Source organism: Oncorhynchus keta, chromosome 7 (assembly GCF_023373465.1).
Source record: "Oncorhynchus keta strain PuntledgeMale-10-30-2019 chromosome 7, Oket_V2, whole genome shotgun sequence".
Taxonomy (NCBI): Eukaryota; Metazoa; Chordata; class Actinopteri; order Salmoniformes; family Salmonidae; genus Oncorhynchus; species Oncorhynchus keta.
This window is the reverse complement of record NC_068427.1, coordinates 55,549,907-55,564,586: the sequence shown is the minus strand read 5'-3', so window position 1 is coordinate 55,564,586 and position 14,680 is coordinate 55,549,907. Positions and strand designations below refer to the sequence as shown.

The window sequence follows — 14,680 nt, the reverse complement described above, 5'->3', positions numbered from 1 at the left end:
CAGATGACACCTTTAAGCCCCAATCTGAAAACCACACAGCCTCTATGTCCTACGAGACACCAGAGATGACACCTTTAAGCCCCAAAGGTCTGAAAACCACACAGCCTCTATGTCCTACGAGACACCAGAGATGACACCTTTAAGCCCCAATCTGAAAACCACACAGCCTCTATGTCCTACGAGACACCAGAGATGACACCTTTAAGCCCCAAAGGTCTGAAAACCACACAGCCTCTATGTCCTACGAGACACCAGAGATGACACCTTTTACCCCAATCTGAAAACCACACAGACACCAGAGATGACACCTTTAACCGGTTAAAGGTCTGAAAACCACACAGCCTCTATGTCCTACGAGACACCAGAGATGACACCTTTAACCGGTTAAAGGTCTGAAAACCACACAGCCTCTATGTCCTACGAGACACCAGAGATGACACCTTTAAGCCCCAATCTGAAAACCACACAGCCTCTATGTCCTACGAGACACCAGAGATGACACCTTTAAGCCCCAATCTGAAAACCACACAGCCTCTATGTCCTACGAGACACCAGAGATGACACCTTTAACCGGTGCCCCAATCTGAAAACCACACAGCCTCTATGTCCTACGAGACACCAGAGATGACACCTTTAACCGGTTAAAGGCCTGAAAACCACAGCGTTCCACATCATACGCCGCCATCTTGTCGAGCCACAGAGTTTTCTCTTTTTATGCTTTTGACACAAAATCAGCATCATTCCGCTCCGGGTGACTCTAACCGATTCCACTTTTCCCAGGTCGTCCTTCACCATATTCGAGACCGCAAACAGGTCACCCCCCACTGTTTGTGAATCACACTCCCACTACAAACTGCTGTTCATTTCCAACTTTCCAGTCCCCATCGTCCTCTCATTCTCACCAAATGTAAATCGCACAATGCTTCCCCCATTGCTTCCCCCAATGCTTCCCCCAATGCTTCCCCCATTGCTTCCCCCATTGCTTCCCCCAATGCTTCCCCCATTGCTTCCCCCATTGCTTCCCCCAATGCTTCCCCCATTGCTTCCCCCATTGCTTCCCCCAATGCTTCCCCCATTGCTTCTCCAAAACAGGAGCTCTAGAAAGATTCTAGATTTTTCCAACTTCCTCCTCACTTCTGGTTGTTAAATACAGAGTTCGATTGAAATAGTTATTAAGAGTGAAACGTTTGGCAGGAAGCCAAGTAGCAACAAACAGCACAGTAGTACGGAGACCACGCGGAAGTGCGTTGTGTCACCAGTCATGTGATTAGGCCACTGAGACAGAGAACTGCTCTGATTCACGCTTGTTTTTGCCTAGTGTAGACCTATAGCAAAAGATGAAGGGTTTTCTTACCTTGGAACTCATTGGCCTCTATGATTTGATCCATCGCTGTCATCTCACTGCGTATAATGTGATCGTCTGAAACATAAAATGTGTTAATCCTGGTATTGTTGTACTATGAAATGTTGAGTAATATGTGTGTTGTTTACCTGAATAACTTTGAGGGAACCTTTTGGAGCTCACTGAGGTACTCTACAAAATAGAGAGAAATATAATTTTGCTTTTTATAAAAACTCTACATTAAAACAGTTTGGGTACAACAGGTTTAACTCGCACTAGTGTTTACCTGAGCAGGTATGGCCCAGGTACAACAGGTGTAAACCACCACGGACAGCAGGGAAGACACAGTCAAGTCCATCATGGGAATTAGGAAATGTCGAGTACTGCTGGCATCAGCCTTATATACAGCAGCTTCTTGGGATGACTCTAGAAAAGTATCCATTATAGGGTTTAACAACCTAATTGTAGAGCCTTCGACCTGCTGTTTAACATAACTACAGGTATTCCTGTTTGGGGCATGGTGGGATACACCTTGCAAACATCAACATCATTCAGCACTGTAGCGTCATGTCTGTCGACACAATGATAATGACTGCAGCTTTGGAGTGTTATATTTACCCAACAAGGCCAGAGGGGGTGTGGTATATGACCAATATACCACGGTTACAGCCCTTAGCCGTAGTATATTGACCATATACCACAAGTCCCAGAGAAATATTTTTGCTATGCTAAACTGGTTACTATAGTAATTAGAGCTGTAAACAAGTCGTGTTGTGTCATACCCGTGGCATATTGTCTCATATACCGTACTACAGCTTTCGCCCAATCAACATCCAGGGCTCGAACGACCCGGTTTATAATATGCATGAGGTGATAATTAGCTGAAATTAGATGTTTGTATTGGTGCTGCAGTGGAAACATTATTTGGTTTGTTCTTTAAAACACAGAGGTTTGTTCTTTAGAACACAGAGGTTTGTTCTTTACAACACAGAGGTTTGTTCTTTACAACACAGAGGTTTGTTCTTTACAACACAGAGGTTTGTTCTTTACAACACAGAGGTTTGTTCTTTAGAACACAGAGGTTTGTTCTTTAGAACACAGAGGTTTGTTCTTTAGAACACAGAGGTTTGTTCTTTAGAACACAGAGGTTTGTTTTTTACAACACAGAGATTTGTTCTTTACAACACAGAGGTTTGTTCTTTAAAACACAGAGGTTTGTTCTTTAAAACACAGAGGTTTGTTCTTTACAACACAGAGGTTTGTTCTTTACAACACAGAGGTTTGTTCTTTACAACACAGAGGTTTGTTCTTTACAACACAGAGGTTTGTTCTTTACAACACAGAGGTTTGTTCTTTACAACACAGAGGTTTGTTCTTTAGAACACAGAGGTTTGTTCTTTACAACACAGAGGTTTGTTCTTTACAACACAGATGTTTGTTCTTTACAACACAGAGGTTTGTTCTTTACATCACAGAGGTTTGTTCTTTAGAACACAGAGGTTTGTTCTTTAGAACACAGAGGTTTGTTCTTTAGAACACAGAGGTTTGTTCTTTAGAACATAGAGGTTTGTTCTTTAGAACATAGAGGTTTGTTCTTTACAACACAGAGGTTTGTTCTTTACAACACAGAGGTTTGTTCTTTACAACACAGATGTTTGTTCTTTAGAACAGAGGTTTGTTCTTTACAACACAGAGGTTTGTTCTTTACAACACAGAGATTTGTTCTTTAGAACAGAGGTTTGTTCTTTACAACACAGAGGTTTGTTCTTTAGAACACAGAGATTTGTTCTTTACAACACAGAGGTTTGTTCTTTAGAACACAGAGATTTGTTCTTTACAACACAGAGATTTGTTCTTTACAACACAGAGGTGTGTTCTTTACAACACAGAGATGTGTTCTTTACAACACAGAGGTTTGTTCTTTACAACACAGAGGTTTGTTCTTTACAACATAGAGGTTTATTCTTTACAACACAGAGGTTTGTTCTTTACAACAGAGATTGCTGCTATCGTGATCGTTATCACTTTGTCACTTTGTTCTTTCAGACTCAATTCCTCCTGACCTGTCAACAACAGGATGCAACAACCAATCATATCGCCAATATATTGTAGAGTTATAGACTAGTCTAGGGAGGATCATTATATTGTAGAGTTGTAGACTAGTCTAGGGAGGATCATTATATTGTCGAGTTGTAGACTAGTCTAGGGAGGATCATTATATTGTAGAGTTGTAGACTAGTCTAGGGAGGATCATTATATTGTAGAGTTGTAGACTAGTCTGGGGAGCATCATTATATTGTAGAGTTGTAGACTAGTCTAGGGAGGATCATTATATTGTAGAGTTGTAGACTAGTCTAGGGAGGATAATTATACTGTAGACTCGTCTAGGGAGATTCATTACTGTATATTGTAGAGTTGTAGACTAGTCTAGGGAGGATAATTATACTGTAGACTCGTCTAGGGAGATTCATTACTGTATATTGTAGAGTTGTAGACTAGTCTAGGGAGGATCATTATATTGTAGACTCGTCTAGGGAGATTCATTACTGTATATTGTAGAGTTGTAGACTAGTCTAGGGAGGATCATTATATTGTAGAGTTGTAGACTAGTCTAGGGAGGATCACTGTATTGTAGAGTTGTAGACTAGTCTAGGGAGGATCATTATATCATTATATTGTAGAGTTGTAGACTAGTCTAGGGAGGATCACTGTATTGTAGAGTTGTAGACTAGTCTAGGGAGGATCACTGTATTGTAGAGTTGTAGGCTAGTCTAGGGAGGATCATTATATTGTAGACTAGTCTAGGGAGGATCACTGTATTGCCCCTAAACCAGATCATTAGTTGAGCTATTTTAACCTTGTGTCTCATGGCTTCAATGTTCTTTCATGCGCAATGACGCACCATGGCCTCCACTTATATTGTAGAGTTGTAGACTAGTCTAGGGGAGGATAGACACCATGGCCTCCACTTATATTGTAGAGTTGTAGACTAGTCTAGGGGAGGATAGACACCATGGCCTCCACTTATATTGTAGAGTTGTAGACTAGTCTAGGGGAGGATAGACACCATGGCCTCCACTTATATTGTAGAGTTGTAGACTAGTCTAGGGGAGGATAGACACCATGGCCTCCACTTATATTGTAGAGTTGTAGACTAGTCTAGGGGAGGATAGACACCATGGCCTCCACTTATATTGTAGAGTTGTAGACTAGTCTAGGGGAGGATAGACACCATGGCCTCCACTTATATTGTAGAGTTGTAGACTAGTCTAGGGGAGGATAGACACCATGGCCTCCACTTATATTGAAAGGTGGTGCAGCTGTGAATGATGTTATGTTTGGTAAGATCAGTAGTTAGCATATTGCAGATCTGGACAAACATTTACATTTACATTTAAGTCATTTAGCAGACGCTCTTATCCAGAGCGACTTACAAATTGGTGCATACACCTTATGACATCCAGTGGAACAGCCACTTTACAATAGTGCATCTAAATCTTTTTAGGGGGGGGGGGTGAGAAGGATTACTTACCCTATCCTAGGTATTCCTTGAAGAGGTGGGGTTTCACCGACCATGTTTCTACTGCCATGTTGTTGTCATGTTGTGTTGCTACTGCCATGTTGTGTTGCTACCATGCCATGTTGTTGCCATGTTGTGTTGCTACTGCCATGTTGTGTTGCTACTGCCATGTTGTTGTCATGTTGTGTTGCTACCATGCCATGTTGTTGTCATGTTGTGTTGCTACTGCCATGTTGTGTTGCTACTGCCATGTTGTGTTGCTACTGCCATGTTGTTGTCATGTTGTGTTGCTACCATGCCATGTTGTTGTCATGTTGTGTTGCTACTGCCATGTTGTGTTGCTACCATGCCATGTTGTTGTCATGTTGTGTTGCTACTGCCATGTTGTGTTGCTACTGCCATGTTGTTGTCATGTTGTGTTGCTACTGCCATGTTGTGTTGCTACTGCCATGTTGTGTTGCTACTGCCATGTTGTTGTCATGTTGTGTTGCTACCATGCCATGTTGTTGTCATGTTGTGTTGCTACTGCCATGTTGTGTTGCTACTGCCATGTTGTGTTGCTACTGCCATGTTGTTGTCATGTTGTGTTGCTACTGCCATGTTGTTGTCATGTTGTGTTGCTACTGCCATGTTGTGTTGCTACTGCCATGTTGTTGTCATGTTGTGTTGCTACTGCCATGTTGTTGTCATGTTGTGTTGCTACTGCCATGTTGTTGTCATGTTGTGTTGCTACTGCCATGTTGTTGTCATGTTGTGTTGCTACTGCCATGTTGTGTTGCTACCATGCCATGTTGTTGTCATGTTGTGTTGCTACTGCCATGTTGTGTTTCTACTGCCATGTTGTTGTCATGTTGTGTTGCTACTGCCATGTTGTGTTTCTACTGCCATATTGTGTTGCTACTACCATGTTGTTGTCATGTTGTGTTGCTACTGCCATGTTGTGTTTCTACTACCATGTTGTTGTCATGTTGTGTTGCTACCATGTTGTTGTCATGTTGTGTTTCTACTGCCATGTTGTTGTCATGTTGTGTTGCTGCCATGTTGTTGTCATGTTGTGTTGCTGCCATGTTGTTGTCATGTTGTGTTGCTACCATGTTGTTGTCATGTTGTGTTGCTACCATGTTGTTGTCATGTTGTGTTGCTACTGCCATGTTGTTGTCATGTTGTGTTGCTACTGCCATGTTGTTGTCATGTTGTGTTTCTACTGCCATGTTGTTGTCATGTTGTGTTGCTGCCATGTTGTTGTCATGTTGTGTTGCTACCATGTTGTTGTCATGTTGTGTTTCTACTGCCATGTTGTTGTCATGTTGTGTTGCTGCCATGTTGTTGTCATGTTGTGTTGCTGCCATGTTGTTGTCATGTTGTGTTTCTACTGCCATGTTGTTGTCATGTTGTGTTGCTGCCATGTTGTTGTCATGTTGTGTTGCTGCCATGTTGTTGTCATGTTGTGTTGCTACCATGTTGTTGTCATGTTGTGTTGCTACCATGTTGTTGTCATGTTGTGTTGCTACCATGTTGTTGCCATGTTGTGTTGCTGCCATGTTGTTGTCATGTTGTGTTGCCACCATGTTGTTGTCATGTTGTGTTTCTACTGCCATGTTGTTGTCATGTTGTGTTTCTACTGCCATGTTGTTGTCATGTTGTGTTGCTGCCATGTTGTTGTCATGTTGTGTTGCTACCATGTTGTTGTCATGTTGTGTTGCTACCATGTTGTTGTCATGTTGTGTTGCTGCCATGTTGTTGTCATGTTGTGTTGTTACCATGTTGTTGTCATGTTGTGTTGCCACCATGTTGTTGTCATGTTGTGTTGCTACCATGTTGTTGTCATGTTGTGTTGCTACTGCCATGTTGTCATATTGTGTTGCTACTGCCATGTTGTTGTCATGTTGTGTTGCTACTGCCATGTTGTTGTCATGTTGTGTTGCTACTGCCATGTTGTTGTCATGTTGTGTTGCTACTGCCATGTTGTTGTCATGTTGTGTTGCTACCATGTTGTTGTCATGTTGTGTTTCTACTGCCATGTTGTTGTCATGTTGTGTTTCTACTGCCATGTTGTTGTCATGTTGTGTTGCTGCCATGTTGTTGTCATGTTGTGTTGCTACCATGTTGTTGTCATGTTGTGTTGCTACCATGTTGTTGCCATGTTGTGTTGCTGCCATGTTGTTGTCATGTTGTGTTGCTGCCATGTTGTTGTCATGTTGTGTTGCTACCATGTTGTTGTCATGTTGTGTTGCTACCATGTTGTTGTCATGTTGTGTTGCTGCCATGTTGTTGTCATGTTGTGTTGCTGCCATGTTGTTGTCATGTTGTGTTGCTGCCATGTTGTTGTCATGTTGTGTTGTTACCATGTTGTTGTCATGTTGTGCTACTGCCATGTTGTTGCCATGTTGTGTTGCTGCCATGTTGTTGTCATGTTGTGTTGCTGCCATGTTGTTGCCATGTTGTGTTGTTACCATGTTGTTGTCATGTTGTGTTGCTACTGCCATGTTGTTGTCATGTTGTGTTGCTACTGCCATGTTGTTGTCATGTTGTGTTGCTACTGCCATGTTGTTGTCATGTTGTGTTGCTACTGCCATGTTGTGTTGCTACTGCCATGTTGTTGTCATGTTGTGTTGCTACTGCCATGTTGTTGTCATGTTGTGTTGCTACCATGTTGTTGTCATGTTGTGTTGCTACTACCATGTTGTTGTCATGTTGTACTGCTACCATGTTGTTGTCATGTTGTGTTTCTACTACCATGTTGTTGTCATGTTGTGCTGCTACCATGTTGTTGTCATGTTGTGTTGCTACTGCCATGTTGTTGTCATGTTGTGTTGCCACCATGTTGTTGTCATGTTGTGTTGCTACCATGTTGTTGTCATGTTGTGTTTCTACTACCATGTTGTTGTCATGTTGTGTTGCTACTGCCATGTTGTTGTCATGTTGTGTTTCTACTACCATGTTGTTGTCATGTTGTGTTGCTACCATGTTGTTGTCATGTTGTGTTTCTACTGCCATGTTGTTGTCATGTTGTGTTGCTACTGCCATGTTGTTGTCATGTTGTGTTGCTACCATGTTGCTGTCATGTTGTTGTCATGTTGTGTTGCTACCATGTTGTTGTCATGTTGTGTTTCTACTACCATGTTGTTGTCATGTTGTGTTGCTACTGCCATGTTGTTGTCATGTTGTGTTTCTACTACCATGTTGTTGTCATGTTGTGTTGCTACCATGTTGTTGTCATGTTGTGTTTCTACTGCCATGTTGTTGTCATGTTGTGTTGCTACTGCCATGTTGTTGTCATGTTGTGCTGCTACCATGTTGTTGTCATGTTGTATTTCTACCATGTTGTTGTCATGTTGTGTTTCTACTACCATGTTGTTGTCATGTTGTGCTGCTACCATGTTGTTGTCATGTTGTGTTTCTACTACCATGTTGTTGTCATGTTGTGTTGCTACTGCCATGTTGTTGTCATGTTGTGTTTCTACTACCATGTTGTTGTCATGTTGTGTTGCTACCATGTTGTTGTCATGTTGTGTTGCTACTGCCATGTTGTTGTCATGTTGTGTTGCTACTGCCATGTTGTTGTCATGTTGTGCTGCTACTGCCATGTTGTTGTCATGTTGTGTTTCTACTACCATGTTGTTGTCATGTTGTGCTGCTACCATGTTGTTGTCATGTTGTGTTTCTACTACCATGTTGTTGTCATGTTGTGTTGCTACTGCCATGTTGTTGTCATGTTGTGTTTCTACTACCATGTTGTTGTCATGTTGTGTTGCTACCATGTTGTTGTCATGTTGTGTTGCTACTGCCATGTTGTTGTCATGTTGTGTTGCTACTGCCATGTTGTTGTCATGTTGTGCTGCTACTGCCATGTTGTTGTCATGTTGTGTTTCTACTACCATGTTGTTGTCATGTTGTGCTGCTACCATGTTGTTGTCATGTTGTGTTTCTACTACCATGTTGTTGTCATGTTGTGTTGCTACTGCCATGTTGTTGTCATGTTGTGTTTCTACTACCATGTTGTTGTCATGTTGTGTTGCTACCATGTTGTTGTCATGTTGTGTTGCTACTGCCATGTTGTTGTCATGTTGTGTTGCTACTGCCATGTTGTTGTCATGTTGTGCTGCTACTGCCATGTTGTTGTCATGTTGTGTTTCTACTACCATGTTGTTGTCATGTTGTGCTGCTACCATGTTGTTGTCATGTTGTGTTTCTACTACCATGTTGTTGTCATGTTGTGTTGCTACTGCCATGTTGTTGTCATGTTGTGTTTCTACTACCATGTTGTTGTCATGTTGTGTTGCTACCATGTTGTTGTCATGTTGTGTTGCTACTGCCATGTTGTTGTCATGTTGTGTTGCTACTGCCATGTTGTTGTCATGTTGTGCTGCTACTGCCATGTTGTTGTCATGTTGTGTTTCTACTACCATGTTGTTGTCATGTTGTGCTGCTACCATGTTGTTGTCATGTTGTGTTTCTACTACCATGTTGTTGTCATGTTGTGTTGCTACTGCCATGTTGTTGTCATGTTGTGTTTCTACTACCATGTTGTTGTCATGTTGTGTTGCTACCATGTTGTTGTCATGTTGTGTTGCTACCATGTTGTTGTCATGTTGTGTTGCTACCATGTTGTTGCCATGTTGTGTTGCTGCCATGTTGTTGTCATGTTGTGTTGCTGCCATGTTGTTGCCATGTTGTGTTTCTACTGCCATGTTGTTGTCATGTTGTGTTTCTACTACCATGTTGTTGTCATGTTGTGTTTCTACTGCCATGTTTTGTTGCTGCCATGCTGTGTTGTTGTCTTAGGTCTTTATGTAGTGTTGTGTTGTCTCTCTCTTGTCGTGATGTGTGTTTTGTCCTATATTTTTTATTATGTTTTAATCCCAGCCCCCGTCCCCGCAGGAGGCCTTTCGGTAGACCGTCATTGTAAATATAAAATGGTTCTTAAAACTTGCCGAGTTAAATGAAAGGTTAAATAAATCCAATCCAATCCGGATGGTCTTTTAGCGCCCCGTACAGGTCAGGTTAGGGATGTGCAGAATGGGAGAGTTCCAGGTGGATTTAACATTCAAAGACAGTCGCCTGACTCCACACTGAAGACGGCTCGAAAACACGAACCATCACAAACATGAGTTTCTCTGACCTGACTTCACCCTTCGACGTTTCCTCCATGAGCGAAGAACAACTCGAGGTAAAGGAGTCGACATTCTTCCAGTGGTGGCAGATGCTTCTGAGCAAACCTGACAAACGGTAACAGATATTAGACCAGAGTTAATTGAACCATTTATTCCCGAAATATTCTAGAGTTTGGTTGAACAACTTCAAGATGCCGTCGGTAATGTGAACGAGGAACTGAACATGACTAAAGAAGAGCGAGAGGCTGTGGACAAGGACGTGAAAAGACGGTAAGTAAAGTCCACAATGTTTGACCGGTAGCCCAGTTCTCACCTGTGAAGTTAATGCTCCGACTCGCTTTCCAACCAAGGTGGTTCATTTCAAGAGCCGAAGTCAAATAAAAACGGATGTAGGCCCTATTGTTCAAAGCAAAACCAACGCCTTTCACATCTTCACCTTTTATGAGTTGAGGGTAAGTTTTGTAGGTAGGAAAAAGGAGGATTTGAACATGGCGTCCTGTTATTTGGTCTGATTTCTGCAGCTGGTTTAAAACATCACGCCTGGTTTCTTTTCGATGGAAACCTTCCCCTGATGAAGCTCTGAACGCACTGGTTCTAGTACTTTCTATTAGACATAACTGATACGCTGAAAGCACAACTATAGATGTCTTACATCCTCGTATTATTGGATTTATTTCGCCCTCTCTAGAGCTCAAACAATTAAACCTATTAACACGAAACCAATTTCCAAATGTCCAGCTGCCCCAACTTGGATTGCTTGGGAAAATATTGTTGATACCATTTATACTTTTTGAACTAAAAACAATATTTAATTTTTATTTATTTTTTATTTCACCTTTATTTAACCAGGTAGGCAAGTGGAGAACAAGTTCTCATTTACAATTGCGACCTGGCCAAGATAAAGCAAAGCAGTTCGACAGATACAACAACAAGAAGTGTTCCCAGGATCCCGCATGTTAATCCTTAATCAGTTGGATACGTTTTTATCTGAATTTATTTCTGTAGGCAAACGGGAGGTTGTCTCTTAGCACATGTGTTTGTAGGGAGTCCGAATGCAACTGAGGAAATAGTACAAATGGGAAAACTAGAGTCAAAGCAGAAGAATACACAGAAGAATACACTTACCAAGACAACAAATGTCTTGATTTAAATCAGCTTGAAAAATCTATGACAAGAGTTGAAAATGGCTGTCTATCAATAATCAACAACTAACTTGAAAGAGCTTGAAGAGTTTTTAAAAATAAGACAATTAAAAAAAAAATATATATATATATATATATATAATAATCTGGACAAAATTAGGCAGACACAAAGCACATTACGTCATAGTTTTACGTTTAAATTTTTTTTTTTATCTGTTAGAGTACTCAAATAGTCCTTCTGTAGCTCAGTTGGTAGAGCATGGCGCTTGTAACGCCAGGGTAGTGGGTTCGATTCCCGGGACCACCCATACGTAGAATGTATGCACACATGACTGTAAGTCGCTTTGGATAAAAGCGTCTGCTAAATGGCATTTATTATTATTATTATTATTATTATTATTATTATTATTATTATATTATCCCTATTGTGGTTCCCAATGTGTAGCACTGAAGACCTGAACCGGAGGATGGTGATGGCGACGCAGACAGGAGGACTGGGTGAGGCCCTGTTGGAGCTGGAGCAACTGAGGCTGAGGAGGGCTGAGCTGGTCCAGCAACTGGAGGGGATTAATAGGTCATCTATGTTTATTGACATTATAAAGGATGGATATAAGCGTAATAGATGTATTTATTATTTTTTACCAAGAAAGACCCTTGAGGTAAGACACCTCCTTTTTTTTTGTACTCTGTGATTGAGGTTTGTTTTTAGAGAGTGTTCACTGTCTGATGAAGGTGTGTGACTGTGTGACTGGAAAATGGAGGGTTAGTTTATTTAACAAGTAATAAAAAAAAAACGATTTTGTCCTCAGGTCACAGGGGAAAGGATCAAAGAAGAAACTGAAGGATTTAGATAAAATTGATAAGGTGGCGGAGTCTCTAGCAGAGAAGGAGAAGAGTTTGAACCTCCAGTGTCTGGCGATAAGAAAGTCTCTAGCAGAGATCCAGTCTCACTGCCTAGAAGGTACAGTAACAGTGGCTTGATGCACAACGATACTGTATGATGGAAATGTAATGAGTTAGTGACAAAGAGATGGTCTGTGACTCACTGACACAGGAATAAGGCAACCTCAATAGTTTTACACAATAGAGAAGTCTATTTCCAGAGGGAAGAGAAAGGGGGGATACCTAGTCAGTTGAACAGGGAAAGGGGGGGGATACCTAGTCAGTTGAACAGGGAAAGGGGGGGATACCTAGTCAGTTGTACAGGGAAAGGGGGATACCTAGTCAGTTGAACAGGGAAAGGGGGGATACCTAGTCAGTTGAACAGGGAAAGGGGGATACCTAGTCAGTTGTACAGGGAAAGGGGGGGATACCTAGTCAGTTGAACAGGGAAAGGGGGGATACCTAGTCAGTTGTACAGGGAAAGGGGGATACCTAGTCAGTTGTACAGGGAAAGGGGGGGGATACCTAGTCAGTTGAACAGGGAAAGGGGGGATACCTAGTCAGTTGTACAGGGAAAGGGGGATACCTAGTCAGTTGTACAGGGAAAGGGGGGGATACCTAGTCAGTTGAACAGGGAAAGGGGGGATACCTAGTCAGTTGAACAGGGAAAGGGGGATACCTAGTCAGTTGAACAGGGAAAGGGGGATACCTAGGCAGTTGAACAGGGAAAGGGGGGATACCTAGTCAGTTGTACAGGGAAAGGGGGGGATACCTAGTCAGTTGTACAGGGAAAGGGGGATACCTAGTCAGTTGTACAGGGAAAGGGGGGGATACCTAGTCAGTTGTACAGGGAAAGGGGGGATACCTAGTCAGTTGTAAAGGGGGATACCTAGTCAGTTGTACAGGGAAAGGGGGGATACCTAGTCAGTTGTACAGGGAAAGGGGGGATACCTAGTCAGTTGAACAGGGAAAGGGGGGGATACCTAGTCAGTTGTACAGGGAAAGGGGGGATACCTAGTCAGTTGTACAGGGAAAGGGGGGATACCTAGTCAGTTGTACAGGGAAAGGGGGGGATACCTAGTCAGTTGTACAGGGAAAGGGGGGATACCTAGTCAGTTGTACAGGGAAAGGGGGGATACCTAGTCAGTTGTACAGGGAAAGGGGGGGGATACCTAGTCAGTTGTACAGGGAAAGGGGGGATACCTAGTCAGTTGTACAGGGAAAGGGGGGATACCTAGTCAGTTGTACAGGGAAAGGGGGATACCTAGTCAGTTGTACAGGGAAAGGGGGGATACCTAGTCAGTTGTACAGGGAAAGGGGGGGATACCTAGTCAGTTGTAAAGGGAAAGGGGGGATACCTAGTCAGTTGTACAGGGAAAGGGGGGTACCTAGTCAGTTGTACAGGGAAAGGGGGGTACCTAGTCAGTTGTACAGGGAAAGGGGGGATACCTAGTCAGTTGTAAAGGGGGATACCTAGTCAGTTGTACAGGGAAAGGGGGGATACCTAGTCAGTTGTAAAGGGAAAGGGGGGTACCTAGTCAGTTGTACAGGGAAAGGGGGGATACCTAGTCAGTTGTACAGGGAAAGGGGGGTACCTAGTCAGTTGTACAGGGAAAGGGGGGATACCTAGTCAGTTGTATAGGGAAAGGGGGGTACCTAGTCAGTTGTACAGGGAAAGGGGGTACCTAGTCAGTTGTACAGGGAAAGGGGGGTACCTAGTCAGTTGTACAGGGAAAGGGGGATACCTAGTCAGTTGTACAGGGAAAGGGGGGGATACCTAGTCAGTTGTACAGGGAAAGGGGGATACCTAGTCAGTTGTACAGGGAAAGGGGGGATACCTAGTCAGTTGTACAGGGAAAGGGGGGATACCTAGTCAGTTGTACAGGGAAAGGGGGATACCTAGTCAGTTGTACAGGGAAAGGGGGATACCTAGTCAGTTGTACAGGGAAAGGGGGATACCTAGTCAGTTGTACAGGGAAAGGGGGGATACCTAGTCAGTTGTAAAGGGGGATACCTAGTCAGTTGTACAGGGAAAGGGGGGATACCTAGTCAGTTGAACAGGGAAAGGGGGATACCTAGTCAGTTGTACAGGGAAAGGGGGTACCTAGTCAGTTGTACAGGGAAAGGGGGGTACCTAGTCAGTTGTACAGGGAAAGGGGGTACCTAGTCAGTTGTACAGGGAAAGGGGGGTACCTAGTCAGTTGTACAGGGAAAGGGGGGTACCTAGTCAGTTGTACAGGGAAAGGGGGATACCTAGTCAGTTGTAAAGGGGGATACCTAGTCAGTTGTACAGGGAAAGGGGGATACCTAGTCAGTTGTACAGGGAAAGGGGGATACCTAGTCAGTTGTACAGGGAAAGGGGGATACCTAGTCAGTTGTACAGGGAAAGGGGGATACCTAGTCAGTTGTACAGGGAAAGGGGGATACCTAGTCAGTTGTACAGGGAAAGGGGGGGATACCTAGTCAGTTGAACAGGGAAAGGGGGATACCTAGTCAGTTGTACAGGGAAAGGGGGGGTACCTAGTCAGTTGTACAGGGAAAGGGGGGGATACCTAGTCAGTTGTACAGGGAAAGGGGGGGATACCTAGTCAGTTGTACAGGGAAAGGGGGGGGATACCTAGTCAGTTGTACAGGGAAAGGGGGATACCTAGTCAGTTGTATTTAACCAACCCCTATGAAT

General features: G+C 43.0%; 1 protein-coding gene across 1 annotated transcript in view; it reads right to left on the bottom strand.

Moving 5' to 3' along the window:
* Positions 1-10,438, bottom strand: part of LOC118378496 (embryonic protein UVS.2) — a 60,784-nt gene extending 50,346 nt beyond the window's left edge. Inside the window, exons 1-5 of the mRNA XM_052521832.1 lie at positions 10,290-10,438; positions 9,985-10,081; positions 1,629-1,768; positions 1,492-1,534; positions 1,355-1,420 (exon numbers count right to left, since the gene is read on the bottom strand). Of these exons, the coding sequence (XP_052377792.1) occupies positions 1,355-1,420; positions 1,492-1,534; positions 1,629-1,768; positions 9,985-10,048 (313 nt within the window). The 5' untranslated portion in view covers positions 10,049-10,081; positions 10,290-10,438. The remainder of the gene's footprint in view (positions 1-1,354; positions 1,421-1,491; positions 1,535-1,628; positions 1,769-9,984; positions 10,082-10,289) is intronic.
* Positions 10,439-14,680: the final 4,242 nt, after the last annotated feature.